General features: G+C 34.7%; 1 protein-coding gene across 1 annotated transcript in view; it reads right to left on the reverse strand.

Annotated features, from left to right (window-relative positions):
* Positions 1 to 15440, reverse strand: part of NAV3 (neuron navigator 3) — a 592483-nt gene that overhangs the window by 195681 nt on the left and 381362 nt on the right. The window contains 2 exon segments of the mRNA XM_032644349.1: positions 5147 to 5286; positions 8437 to 8505. Of these exon segments, the coding sequence (XP_032500240.1) occupies positions 5147 to 5286; positions 8437 to 8505 (209 nt within the window).

A 15440-nucleotide genomic window follows, 5' to 3' on the forward strand; every position in this document is an offset into this window, starting at 1 on the left:
TTAGTTATTTCATATGCAAAAAAAAATAACTTTGATGACCTGGGAAAAATGCCAATCTAGTTCTAAAATTAATACACGGAGGTAAATGTGGCAGTCACAACAGGCATATGGGAGGTTTAGATAAAGACGATTCTCCATGGAAATTTGGCAGGTTAGCTTCCGAGCTTAGTGCTATGTTGCCAATGGTGCTACTAGCCTGAGAAAGGACCAGGGAACATCCTCAGTTGTTTATTTCTTCTTCCTCACTGAGTAGTATACTGTTTGGATGGAAGCAAACCAGCTTTCAGTTCACAAAGTAACAACACAGAAAGTAGCAACAACAATAAAAATGACAATGGCACCACTCTTTTTAAAGTATTCACTGTACAGCAGGCATGGTGCTCAGTGATATGTATGGTCCCTGCTAATTATAGCACAACTTCAGCATCACAGATCATTACGGAAGGAAGGAAATGACAGATCAATGTGGTGACGGCAATTAGTTTGGTAAATAACTAACTTAGACTCTCATTTTACAATAATATACCAAAATACACTGAACGTTTTGAAAGTTAAAAAAAATAGCATTCAAATTTGTTTTCAGTTGTTTTGCTACCAATTGGCCCCTTGTTTACCTCACCACACTCCCATAAATGATGGCTTGCGAAATGCCTCAATCATCAATTTTATGATGAACAGAAACATGGAATGCTATTACAGGGCTTGTAGGGGCACTGTCCATTCTGCACATGTATATATTGTACCATTAGTAATGTGAGAGTGCTACTTTGTGGACTATTGAAAAATTTAGGGAAGCTTTAACTCACCAGCCAGATTTTTTTAAAGTATGTAATTTATGTATGGGCATATAAAACACATGTACACCTCAATATGTAAACATGTATACATAAGTAAACAACATATATGCCCAAGTCTATTTAGTCATATCACTTGACCTATGTACTTAATTGTTACCTCATAAACATCCTCAAGATTAATTTGAAATTATGTCATTATGGGTTTATATAATTATTAAGGAAATAAAGCAAAAAGTCATGGTGGAACACATAATGAAATCACCCATAAAGAGATATAATGAGTAAAACATATTTGCATTGCATTGAAAAGGAAATAAAACAGTTCAGTTCTATGGTCTTAAGAGTAATTTCAGAGTAATTAAAAAAGTACTTAAGAACTAGATAATTATGTTTTAGCTGTCAAAACTCCACGACTAATGCAACATTCACATTAAACCTACAGTTTTAAAAAGTTCAATTTCAATTTTGCTAAATTCTCCATATCAATCATACTAAATCTATGTTGAGTGTAAATGAAAGAAAACACTTTCACACCAGAAGATACTTCATTAGAACCTAGGAGAACAGAAAGGAAATCTCCTCTTCCACAGATTACAGGTACCATGTAAGAATCACATGGGAGAAACAATAAAGAGATGGGAGCATGCCCTCTGGTACTGTGGCATGTTTCTTAGCAACAGAGAAAAACATCTCTCTGTTAAGGAACTCTGCCAAGTAATAAGTGGTTACAGATCATAATTCAGCAAGTGAATTCCAAATAGAGCTAGGGACATTTACATTCCCAATACTACTGAACTGTTAAGCCTTTTTCATATTTGTCATGTCGATTTTACAAAACAAGAATTATTTCTTAAGATAATTTGCTTCAGGCATATAAAATGTGTGCCCAAATGAACCAGGGCATTTTTTTTTTCACAAGATCCCTGATTTCCGCTGAAAAGATATTTGATTTTTCTTTAAAGCATACATCTGTCTAGAGTAATCTCATAGGGTGCATGGGCAAACTGATAAATGCTAGTGTCAGATCATATTATTCATTGTCAGTCTCTGCATGTCAGGTCACCAAGGGAAGAAACTTGGACTCCCCAAAGAAATGCTTTTCTACAAACAATATACTATCTTCCTTTCACCATTTGTTCTGAGAAATTTGTTCCTACATTCCATTTCAACAGAATGGTGGGGTGGCATTGCTTTCTATTTTAACATTTCTATTTCAGCCTTCCCTGCAAGTGATAATCTATGGCCAGGTTCACCGATATTTTAATCCATTTGGTGAAATGAGCACACTATTTTTTGAATGATTATTAAAATGGAATTAGATGTATCTTTTGAAGTGCAGTTTGTGATTCTCTTCTGATTTCCCTTTATTAGATAAGCCACACAATTCGTAAATAAGCTATTTTTACCATCCCATACATGTGAGAAGCTACTGTGCTTTCAACAGTATGCTTTTTAATAAGGAAGTGAAATTATTTTAATTGTGAATAAACCTTTACTATCTATTACAAATTCTAGAGATTCCCCAATTGATTCATATAACTCATCATTTAAGACTTCTTAAAGAAAGTAGAAAGTACATTTTCACTTAGAAGCATTCAGGGAGCACATTACAGATAGTGTGATTATTTCTTTTGAGTAAAAATATCTTAATTTATTTATTATTTTTTTTGCGGTACGCGGGCCTCTCGCTGTTGTGGCCTCTCCCATTGCAAAGCACAGGCTCCGGACGCGCAGGCTCAGCGGCCATGGCTCACGGGCCCAGCCGATCCGCGGCATGTGGGATCTTCCCGGACCAGGGCACGAACCCGTGTCCCCTACATCGGCAGGCGGACTCTCAACCACTGTGCCACCAGGGGAGCCCATATCTTAATTTATTAAATTTAACTGTTATACTTTCTAATAACTAAAAAGGAATGGCAATTAGAATACTCAAGTTAGTAATTTCTGAATTGTCATTATAATATTGTAACCTTTGAAAATTCTTGTTTAATTTTCACCTTATTTGGCCATGCCTAGGATATGTATGAACTATATTGTCACAGAGATCAACCTGTCATCAGATGCAATCTTATATTTTTATATGCTATGTTAACATGAAAAATCTCCATGTCAAAGGTTAAATAAAACATTCTTATCCAAAAAGATGTACCATTCAAATAGTCTAAAGAATAAATTATAAACTGTTCATATGTGATATTTATTTTGTTTGCTCTATAATTTAAGCTAATATTTGGAAATATAAAATAGCATGACACAATGATTAATTTAGAGATGATATTGGATATACTGATATGAAGTTGTAATTCCACATTAATAGAAAATGCCATATAGCATGCAAAACAAATTCCAGAAGGCTGTATTATATAATGCAATTTATGCTTTAATTATGATTGACAGTTTACAGACATTTAATGCCTACATTTGATATATAATATTATAAATATTTGTGAATGTGAGATCATACACTTTAAATGTTTTGGAATTTTACTTTGTTGGAATTAAAAGTAATGGCTAATTCACCATGAAAACTTTTGCTCTTGATAGCGACCTAAGGAAATCTGCTTATGGTCAAAAACCTCGTAATGTATGTTATCTGTCTCCACCTTGTGGTTATTATAAATATTGCTACTTTCTAATTTTGCACTACTTCCTAGACATACATAAGAGAGGCTGAATGGCTATGGAAAGATATGAATACTTGGCTACCTCTGGATTTTTACTTTTAGACACCAGAAACACAAAAATTATTTCACATGATCAAAAAATACATTATGATATCAAAGCGTTGGGTCATCTAAAGCATTTCTAGGTTTCTTTGCCTATGTTATTAGTCATTTTTTGCAAAACTCTTATACAACTGTAGTATCATGTAGCTAAAATCAGACACTTGAGCAGTCCACTCAGCATATCTTAATGTCTAAACATGTTTATTTTCCCTTAGAATTTCATAGCACATATAGGCCTTTGTATGATGCTTTCTAGGAAAGTCACAAAATGAGGGAGATGTTTTTCTGATAAGAAATTCTTGTCCCCTTTCTCTCCAGGAGAAGTGTTAAGTCTTCAGTAACATTTCTAGGTTCTCCAATCAAAGGTTTTATTCTTTATTTTAAAGACAAAATCCTAACTTCCAAACACATACTATTTTCTTCTTTTTCCATTCAACTCAAGAACAGGGGATATTACAGGGATCAAGATACACTGCTTTGCTTACAGGGATTTACAGTCTGTCCAATTTTGTTTTAATGGGTAGGAAATTTTCATGAAAGTGTATAATTCATAGATCACTCCTGTCAATTCATGTCTGAGTAAGAGAAGTCTAATCAGATAATCCATATGAAACAATTGGAAATGATCTAATCTGAGCCAAAAAGTTTCTACCTGGTTCAATTAGTCAAACCAAATTTGCCAGCTGTTCTACTAAGTGTATTTGTCACTTTGGAATTTCATGTCTTGTTGCATGGAGAGTTAAATACTACACAGAGAAGTTAAAGTTTTATTGATTAGAAAATACTACCTCAAAATCCCGCAACATGCCCTAGTCCCTCACAGGGTCACACTGCTCCCAACAGCAGAGGTTCTTGATTTTCTCATGGTTTAGATGTAAATTACACATCCTACCGTTTGGATGCAAGCTCCACAGGGATATGCATCAAGCCAACACCTCTTTAAATACGCACTGTGCACATTGGAGAGAACTGTGTATCATACAGTAGTTAATATATAATCTGCCTTTAACACACACTTCCACTGTGTCCTTTCTTCCTGATCAACGTGTGATTGGATATTTCTATCATACACTCATTCAAGAAAATAAAACAAACATGAATAATTTGTCTCTTATAGGAAAAACTAAGGTCATAATATTTATCTGTCCTGCTGCTCTCAAAGACTAAGTACCCTTCATAATTATGTCTTAAATTTTGATGCTCCAACCTTAACTTCCTCAAACATGTATGGCATTTAATGTTAACTAAAACCAAGGATTTGAAAACATTTCATATAGGTTTATGATTTCAAGATAAGTGCTCATAAAACATGAGAAAACAAAAGAAAATGCTATTTACATGCATCCAGGAGGAACTTTTTTTGAGAAACAGATTTTATACTTGGGGATAATCACTAACCACTTTAATATAAATGACTATATTTCCTTAAAGTGTTCTTCAGATAGGAAAGGTCCTGAAGAAAGCTGGAATTCAGGAGGAGGCACTTAGACAATATAAGAAAGTCCACTGATAACATTTCCATTCCAAATGCTGTAACACTGCTTAAACACTAGATTTAGCATGTACTTTATTAGGCTCATATGTTACACTTGTGCCTTAATGATGTAATGGGCGAACACTTACCTTTTTCATTGCCGTTTGCATAATTTGGAGGCTTGTTTTTATCAATGCTGTTAAAGCTCTGACTTCTCCTATTTAAATTGGAGGCTCCCTGGACCTTGCTGCTGCTGCCTGCAGCTGGCACCCTAGAGGGACCTGGAAGTCTGAAATAGTACAAGAAAAATTACATCATTATTGTACATTATAAAAAGATAGGGAACAGGAGGTTCTGAGCAGGGAAGAGTTAATGGGAAAATCATAATTTATGACATTCAGCAGAAAATGTTGGCTTAAGCAACAAACAGCTAAACACAAGGTTTGAAAATCTTCAGGAAAATCTTGGTTCATATGATATAATTTGCCTCCAAAGTATATTAATAATGCAGGACAATTAGAAATAAAGTAATTTTAACTAAAAAGTCATGCCTATACGCACCTGATGAATAAAACTTTGATTTAAAGGTACTCTAACAATTACATGAAAAGCAAGGGAAATAATAATACTTAACTAGAATCTATTATATTCTCAGGGTATTAACCAGCTGCCTGCAGTTGTTGTTAACTTGTTCTCTTCAATATACGGGACATTTGTTTTTATCTTAGGTGGCTGTATCTTAGATGAACTTGTACATTAATAAAAAGAAGAATAAAGTTACATACAAATTGCAAAGAGCAAATGCTTACTGAATATCTAAGCTAGTTAATTACTCGAAAACACGGTGTGGAGACCAAGGTTGTGAGTTTGTTCATATTTGACTGATCTATCTCACATAAAATGTTTCACTCTCTTGCCAAAAGTAAGCACCTAGACTCTAGCTTGGTTATCTCACAAGTGTGGCCAACTGGTCACACAGGCCATGCGACAAGGATGCAGGTCTCAGAAGAAAATCTAGAAGAAAACTCTATGCTAGTAGAATGACAATTTAAAATACACCTATAGTGATAGTAGCTTTATCTACTCGTGGTGTATAAAGGACAAGACATGAGGAAATGTAGGTAGACTGTATTAGAATTAGGGGAAGTTTGATAGGAGGTAATCATCTGCAGTTATTTTATTTGAACTATAATTAAACATCAGTTTGGATCATTTATTTCACTGTTTAAACAGTTTCCAGATTAAAATTTCAGGTATCAATTATTTCAAGAACTGTGCATAAAATATGCAATTACTATATTTTATTTTATACTAATACTAATGTATATTGTGTATGTATAGTAAACTCAATCCGCATAAATGAAAAACTAGAAATCAAGAATTAATATTGGCATCTTAAGACATATTTAAAAACATGATATTATGGGTTGCCAGCATCTTTGCTAGTATTTGCTGCCACCATGTGAATGTCACTGTGTACTGCTCTAATAAGTTCTATTTTAAAAGAAAAATAACAAAAACAATCCATAACTTATAAATGTAGCAAATAATTTTTTCTTGTTATACAAAATGTTTAAAATAAAAGAATGTTTATATCTATTATATTGGTACCCAACATATCACAATCAGTTGCTACAATATTCAAATTTTAACTCACCTTATTATACTACTTGACACATTATTTCCATAGATTATCAGGAAATAAAACTCTTAAATGTATACTACAAATATTTTATAATAGTAATAGGTATTGCGAAATGGAATGAACAGCAGGAAAACACACACGCCAGCTTAAGACCAGAAATGTTGATATCTTGGAATAGTTAATAGTTCCAAAATGTTGACTGTATTTTGGAGTTTAAATACATATGGCTAATAAATAGTTCCTTCAGCTATTTTGCTAATTAGAGGTTGTGTCATGCACAAGATTAGAATCTTTTCCAAATGACTCCAGCATTTAACTTTTACTCAAATGGATCTACAGGGTTTGTAAGTCTAGCACAATAACCACAGACACCAAGAATTTTGAGTACCAGTGATTGCACTATGTAGAAGGAACTCAACTAATTAATTTGGCCAAATGTCCCATCGTAATAAATCTGAGAACTAGTCCTGTAGACACAGCCATAGAGTTAGAAAGTTCATTCCAAACTCACATTTATAAACAAATTTTGTCACAAAATTTGCCCTGCTTGCAATGAAACTTGACCTGTTTCTAGAAAGCAATTAAAATGCATTTTGATCTTGACTGTGACCCATGAAGCCAAGTGACATTTAGTTCTCAGAAGAACAAATTAAAACAAATTAAAAAATCCATTTGCTCTTCTCATTACCCTAATTTGACAGTCAGCCAGAGCTCAAGATCATTCATCAAAGTAATAAAAAGAGAAATGAGAATGAAGCCAAAAAGGAGATGTTCTATTAAATCAAAGAAGTACTTAAAATATATTTTATATTCATTAAGTCTTAGAAGTAGTAATAGAAAATGCTTACTGAACATGGCAGGTCACTGTTCTTTGCACATCCTAGTTTATATCATTTCTTTTGATTTTTTAATTAAATACCCTTTTAATTTGCCTTTCCAGAATCAGTTTAATTACTACGGAAATGAATATAACTTAGGAAACCAAGGCAAGGGGAAAAGCACATAACCTCAAGTTAAGGCATCATAAGTAGTTCTTGCGGTCAAATACTGCATAATATGATTCATTATTAGAGTAGTGACTAGTAAACCACCACTGAGATACTTCCCCAGTGAGTGAGATGGCACATATAATCACATAATAATCAGGGGGGCAAAACACATTTGCTGTGGCTTCACTTAGCTGTACCATCATGCCTCCAGTAACCTAACATTAAAAAAAATAACTTTCCACACATTTTTCTATACCAGTATTTTCCAAACAGTATATAATGCACTGTCATTTATTATAATAGACTGCCTTTAAAATACATATGATATAAAGAAGCAAAAATTTAAATGATTAAAGATAAAAGAATGGTTCAGGCTGAGCTGGTGCTAACTTCCCCACAAAAATCTGCCAATGTTTCTCACTTCTGCTTCCAAATGTGCAATAATTAATGCATACCCATTTCAAAAAGCAATTACAATCTTGTTTTACTTCCAGATTTGTGGCCTGGAAAGAATGGGGTCTTCAAAGTAATTTTTTTCCTTGACTTTCTCTAAGCCTAGAACCTAGACTTCAGCCCAGTCATAGCACTATGAATTAGAAGAACCCAAGACCCATTTCATAATCTAACACAAACATGCTCACCCCCAAGAAGGCGTATGGAAATCTACTTGGAAGAATTCGGTACTCTAAGCTTTTCATCCAGAAGTATGTCAGTTTTTGAAAAAAGTTAGAATGATAGGACAAAATATCACTGGGCATTTACTTTATTATCACTAACAAGCAATAAATTAGAGATATTAACTGACCTAGTAGGCTTTTTTTGACTGGTTGCAATTCCACTGTGATTAGACTGAGTTGCATATCTGGCTGCCAGACTGTATGAGGAGAAACAGAGAAATTGAATTAAAGAGATTCTTTGAACATGGAAAGAAAGTACAAACTTACAAGAAAACTATGAGTTAATGAAATGCAATTAGAACATGTACAAACATGTATAAAGAATAAATTAGAAAATTATGATAATGTAACACATATACCATGACCTTTGATTATGAACATATTATGAAATAAATAATGCTGTGGACCCCTTAATAAGTGTGTCATCAATGAATTTTAAAAAATGGTTGTGTGACAATATTAATATTTTTAAAGTAATATTATTCCATCTTAGAAAAAATTCAACCTTTGTAAATGACAGTGAAAACTTCAGGAAAGCTAAAGTTTGACTTAACACCATAGCAAGATCTCTTTCTCAAAAAGATTCAAATGGAAAAAAGAGTATGAAATGAGAGCCATTATTTTCTTTTATAAACTCTTCTAGTCTGCTGTTTTAACCTAAATACTATTTTGAAAGCCAAAAGATTAAAATATCTGGTTTCTGTGTAGTAAGTTATTGTTGATCTCTAGTCCTGGATAGAATATTTTATGGAAGTGATTAATACAAGATGTTTTTCTAGAGAAAGATCTATGCAAAAAATTGAGATTAGAATAGAGTCAAATTCTTCAAAAATGGACTGAACAACTGCTGATGACAATTTCTGGGCATTCTTGAATTACAATTCTTAATGATATTTTAAATCACAATCTTTGGTCGAAAACACACCAAAAAGCATTATGGAAACCAAGTTTTGAAGAGCAGTGGATACTTTATAAACGAAATGAACATGTGTGCTTTAACTTGAACTGATTTCTGAATTACCTAATGGTTCTGAAATTAGTGTTCTGAAGGCTATAGTAAGACTCAGTGGGCCTAAACATGTTCACACGTGCTGTGATGGTCATGGGTTGATGTGTGAGTGGATAATCACTCTGCTGGTGAATTGTGATGACTCTACATGAACACATTTGTTGTACATGCACAGTTTCCAAGGCCTCCAAGGAAACAGGAACAACATGGGGTTGTTGGAGTCAGGGTGGAAGGGTCATGTGGAGCCCTGCTGTTAATCCAGTTGCTTTGCTGCTAAGTAGAGGGTATTTAACCAAGGGAAGGATCCCTTAAGATGGTGACATGTTTCCTGAGTAAACTCTTACTCCATGCAGCCAGTCTGTGGTGGGAGTATGCAGGCCTTTGAACTGCCTGGCTAGAGAGGAATAAAGAATTCCTCATATCTAGACAGCTTTTCAGAGCACTTGTTTTTCAAGTGGATATGTGATATATTCTTATTCGCAGAGAGTGCATTCTGTATTCTAACTGTACTGGACACTGAGACAACTGGCTACAACTGGCCAAACTACCTCAGCAACAATAATATCAGAGGACAATTTAAAAGTAAAAACCAAAGCACTCCAATGAAATATTAATTCAAAAATTAAAACTAACAGTACCCAAAGTGAAAAAAATGAATCTTCTGTGAACATGTCAGACTGCTTTGTCAACCCAAGAATAAGAGAACCACCTACAGGTTCACCATGATGTCTTCTAGCCTGTACCCTCCAAACTGAACACAAATATTAGCAGGAGAGATGCCAATAAAACAATGTACTTTCCCTCGGGGAACTAAAGCCACCTCGTTGATTTTTTTCTTCCATGATTTTAAAGATGTACCATAATTTCTAGTATAAAAGTAGAAAACCAACAACAAAATCTAGAGGTTAATCAACTTGGTCAAAATCAGTCTGATTTTATTGCCCACTTGTGTTTTCTAATTATTATGCGAATACTCTACTAGTTGCCTATATTTTTGTACCAAGCCATCCTACTTTAATTCTTTGAAACTGGGCTTCTGCCCTATACTATCCTTACAAATGTGAAACTGTTATTTGAAGAAGAGTTTGATTCAACTCTCACCATATTCTAATATTTTTGTATTTGACCATATTTTTCTCTCTGCCTTTTTAAATTTCTCTCTTTCACAGACTGTCATACTAATAAACTCACTTGATCTGCCCACCATCATTCTTGTCCATTTTCTCTTTCTTTCACCAGGCCCTCTTCCCTTACCCATCTCTTAAAAGCATGCTTTTTCATATGTCATCTTTCCTCAAACACTTGTATGCATTCTTTCAGTTGATTCTTACCTAAGATTTCAGGTGAAATCTACTAGAAACTAGAGTTAATAGCTGCATCAAACTCCCAGTCATCAATATCAACTGAATAAAAGACATCCATTTCCATGACCTTCAAAATCAATTACCACATCAAACTCACCATTTTCCTTTTTTTAATCCCCCAAGTTCTAATCAGATCCTTCCTTTCATTTCATGATTTCTGTACACAGGATCACCATTTTCTTTAGGTCTTTGGGCTTGAAACCTCAATAGTCAACTCTTCCTTTTTTCCTTCCTTTTAATTATTGTAGATGTGCAATCAATACCCTGCCACGCTGATTCGACCTCTACAAATTTATCTATGCTCTCCTTCAATTTTCATGTTTACCACCTAACTCAAGCCCCAACACTTCTCACAATGCCTCTAGCTCCCTTTATTTCTCTTTTTCTTTCTTTCTTTCTTTCTTTCTTCCTTCCTTCCTTCCTTTTTCTTTCTTTCTTTCTCTCTCTCTCTTTCTTTCTTCCTTCCTTTTTTACCTGGCCCTGGCTCTCTACGCAGCAGAAACGAATTTCTTTCCCCACAGTGCTTGTGATACCATGTCCCTAATTTCAGATTTACAAATGGGCTAGTAACAAAGCAGGTGAGTAGGTACAGCCAAAGCAGTTTAATAGTGAAACAGACAGAAGGGACATGTAGACACAGCTCTGAGGCAAGTGGGGGCAGATAAATAGAGTCAGAACACCACTAAACTAAGGATTTGCAGACATCTGGTTAGAAGATTATGTATTCTTTTCCTGAAATGTTGTCAAATGAAAGTCCTTCTAGCTAATGGGTGGCAAAAAGTATCAGAAACAAAAGCATAAAAAAATAAATATTTTGAGACACACTGTGGGTTCTACTAAAGGAAGTATCTATCCTGTAAAGTAGAATATCAAGGGAAAGCTTTTTATTTCCCCTAACGTGGAAGGGAAGAGGAGGAGATTAGAGACAGTCAATTAAAAAAAAGGATGAAACTCATCTGGTGTTCAATACACAGAAGGATCCAAACTGCCAGAACTATCCAATACAGCTTCAGTGCAAATCCCCATGTAGAACTGCAATATCCATTTATTATAAGGAAAGAAAGCTTCTCAAAGTAAACCGATCCTGAATTGCAATCACCTATTTTCATTAACCACCAGAGCCTCACTACTCAAGGTGTTGTCCACAGACGAACAAAATGGCATCACCTGGGCCTTGTTAGAAATACTGAATATTAGGTCTCATCCCAAATCTACTGAATCAGAATGTGCATTTTAACAGGATTCCTATGCATAATAAAAGCTGTGCTCTACAGAACATCCACAGATGTCCAAGCTTGGAAGAAAAACACCTGTTTCCAAAGTCAAAGAGCATAATCTAAACATCTCAAGCCATGCCTCATTTTCTATTCTGCTGCTGCTGCTTTAGATAGCGCTGACACCCTCCTTCCTCTAGAAATCCTCAACTCACTTAGCTTTCTTAACACGACAGCTGTCTCTTGAGCTACTCCTCCTCCTTCCAAGACACAGGTCCACTCACCATCACCCCTTCTAAATTTTGTACTATGCCCATGAATATTTTCAAAACCATAATCCTAGGTATCAGCTGGTATATCCCTCCGTTCTTTTTATATCAAATCTGTATTTTATACTCCAATCTCAATTCTAAACTCAGAGCCTCTTTTCTAAGTATCTCACTATCTCCTACATATTCTACCTGGATCTATCAGCTGTATTTCTCCCAGATATCCCCCAAATGTTCAAACCTTAACTCATTATTCTTTCAAATCATCTCTCTCTCTTTGACTTTGTTATTTAAATTTAGTGTCACCAACTTTTTTTTTTTTCCATTGAACAAAGAAGAGTTGTCTTCTTTGACATGACCCACTCCATTTCTACCTCTGTGTCATTTCTCTCATGGACTCTGATAATGCCCCTCCACTAGTCTCTTTGTTATCATCCCTTTTTTATTGCCAACCAAATCCAATCATTCTTTTCACAGTCAACAGAACTAACTTTCCCAAGAAAGAATAGATGTCAATCTCTTTCTTTGAAATTGCTGTTGACTCCCCATTGTCTGTAGGATACAGTCCAAGCTCTGCGATCTGGTTTACTGAGTGTTTCCGTGTGTCTCCTCAGACTCTCTTACAGCTTCATCTCCTCTGCACATCCTGCATCCCATGTTCTCCACTGTCATCACACCTCTGCTTCTGGCCTGAGGCCTCTTCTCCCCCGGCTCCATGGCTTTTCTCATGAGGTTTCCTTCATCTGCAACACCATGGCTTCTCTTCCCCACATTATGAAATCTTACTTCTGCTTTAAGATCCTGCTCAAGTGTCACCTCCTTCTTGAGGCATTTCTCAAGTCTTGTAGAGTTAGTTTTGTCCTCCATTAGTCCCCAGGTCTTTATTCATCTCTAAGAATTAGGTTAACATGGAAATTTATCAGGGTAAATGCTTATCTCCTGAACGGATTGCATTGTTCACCAGGACAGGAATTACGGTATGTTCATTTCTTCATTCTCAGTTCCTATCATGGGTTGGTATGTGTTCAGTAATTAACTATTGATTGCTATTTACTGGGTAGTATTATCAAAAAATGGTATGTTATATCACCACCTTTTAACCAAGGGAAATTGTTTTAAAAATGGAATTATCAGAAGTATATTAAAGGAAGACACTTGTCTTCATTGTGTCCTTATTAAGTGACAGTTTACATTTATTTTCTCATTTATTCCTCACAATAGTCCTGCAAAGGTGATACTCCATTCCTGACTGAAAAATATGAAACTGCCTTTAAACATTAGGTAACTTGTACAAGTTATACATCTTATAAATAATAGTACTGAAATTTAAACTTTCTTCTGTTGGATTCTATAAGCTGTGCTATGTTCTACTATACCATATCATTTTCTTGCAAAGTACAACTTGTGATACTTTAATGCTTCTTTTGCTATTAATTCATTGCCTTTTGGATTTGTATCTCCAAGACATTGTGATAATAACTTTATATTGCTTTCAGAGTATCATCTCTTCCAGTGTCAAATAAATCTACTTTCAATAGATACTCTTCAGCATTTAGATAGGGAATTTTAAATAATTTCATTCAACAGATGACTTTATGTAGAAATAGGAAATAAACAGTAAAACAAATTTTAAATGGTCTGATGCTTTTCGTGTCCAAGCAATTCTCAAAAATCTTCCAAGTAAACACTATTTTTTAAACGTTTAAGCCACATTTTAGTAAGAGCTAGAAAATTATGGCACACTATTTATAACTTGCCACTCCCATGTTCATTGCACACATGACTAATTAATCAATCACAGAACTTTTTTCTGCTGAGTCCTGTGGTAGCCTCAAAATCCTTGGCTAGGATTCCAGCAACCCTTATTAATCAGAACACTTAGAATGAGGGTAAAAACTTACTCGATCTCTTCCTTATGCTTTCCTCAAATATTGTTAAGAAGATTTTGAGTGGCTCAGTGCAAGATTTTTGTGGAAGGTTCTATTTCTGTTGTAGTTATTCCACCAGTGGACTTCCATGCAGAAGTAAAAATTATGTAATCTTATTCCTTAGCTTTCATTTTCAAAAGTCAAATTGGACCCAGATACAAAGACATGTGCGTCATTAAAAGTCACCAAAACATAATATCTGAGCCTCACACGTCTATCATTCTTTACCTCCATTGGCTACTATCAAGGTTCTTTCAAAAAAAAAAAATCTCAGTTGAGACAGTTAATATTTGAATTGCTTTAATTGCTAGTTAATTCCCATGATAGTTAAAATATTCTTTTAACAATTACGAATTGCCCAAGTAAAAAGTTGGAGAGCCACAGTAACTTCCTAAGAAACTGAGCCTTTGTCATGACCCCAGCAGAGAATACCAAAAGGTTTAAATTGCAGAATAAATAATAAATTCCCAGATTAATGAGATCATTTTCTTTGATATGTAAAGAAGAAATTGGGGGGATGAAAGAGGTTGGGATACTTAGCAAGCCTGGAACCAGGAGACCACATAGGAAATCACTGCTACAATTCAGGAAAGATTTGATGAGGGCCTGAATGGAGGCAGAGGCACAGGAAATAAGAGTAAATGATTAATGAGAGAAGTTATAATCATGGACACAGGACTTGAAGGGAAAAATCTAAGATGGCTCTGGGGCCTCTGGCTTGGGTTGCGCAGTATAGTTACATGGGAACAGAGGGCAGGAAAAAGAGATATAACGTCCCTGATAGAGTGTAAAATGAGAAAAAAAAATCAAGACTCCACTTTTAAGTTTATGTCATTAGTCAAAGGGTAAATAAAGTAACAGGAAATACTAGGAAGATGGATATTCACAGATGAATAAATCCATTTTCACAGCAGAGATAAAGTAAAGATCACTTTATGGTCATATTATAATAGCTCTTTTTTAAAGCACATAATAGTTTTGGATATTGAATAAATTAATAAATAAGAAATTGACTTCACACCCCTAAGGTATTTAAAGTAGCAGACAGACACAGACATTGAGAAATTTGATTGAGTTTTGTGTTCCACTTATTCTAATAAGCATGTATTGATTGACGTTATCCACCAATTAATAAACCATTAAAAAAAGATTTTATTGACCGCCGGCATGTATCAGCAATGTGCTAGAACGATTTAATTCGGGAAAATTAGGTTTAAGAATGCAGGGATGACTGTTTCACTCTGAGAAGTAAAACCCTTCAGACCATGTATTCCAACTCAAAACCCTTCCTAAAAAATACAATTTGATATTTAATGGAAACTGAACTGACTTCAACCTTGGAAGAAGA

Source organism: Phocoena sinus, chromosome 10 (genome assembly GCF_008692025.1).
Source record: "Phocoena sinus isolate mPhoSin1 chromosome 10, mPhoSin1.pri, whole genome shotgun sequence".
In the NCBI taxonomy this organism is placed as follows: Eukaryota; Metazoa; Chordata; class Mammalia; order Artiodactyla; family Phocoenidae; genus Phocoena; species Phocoena sinus.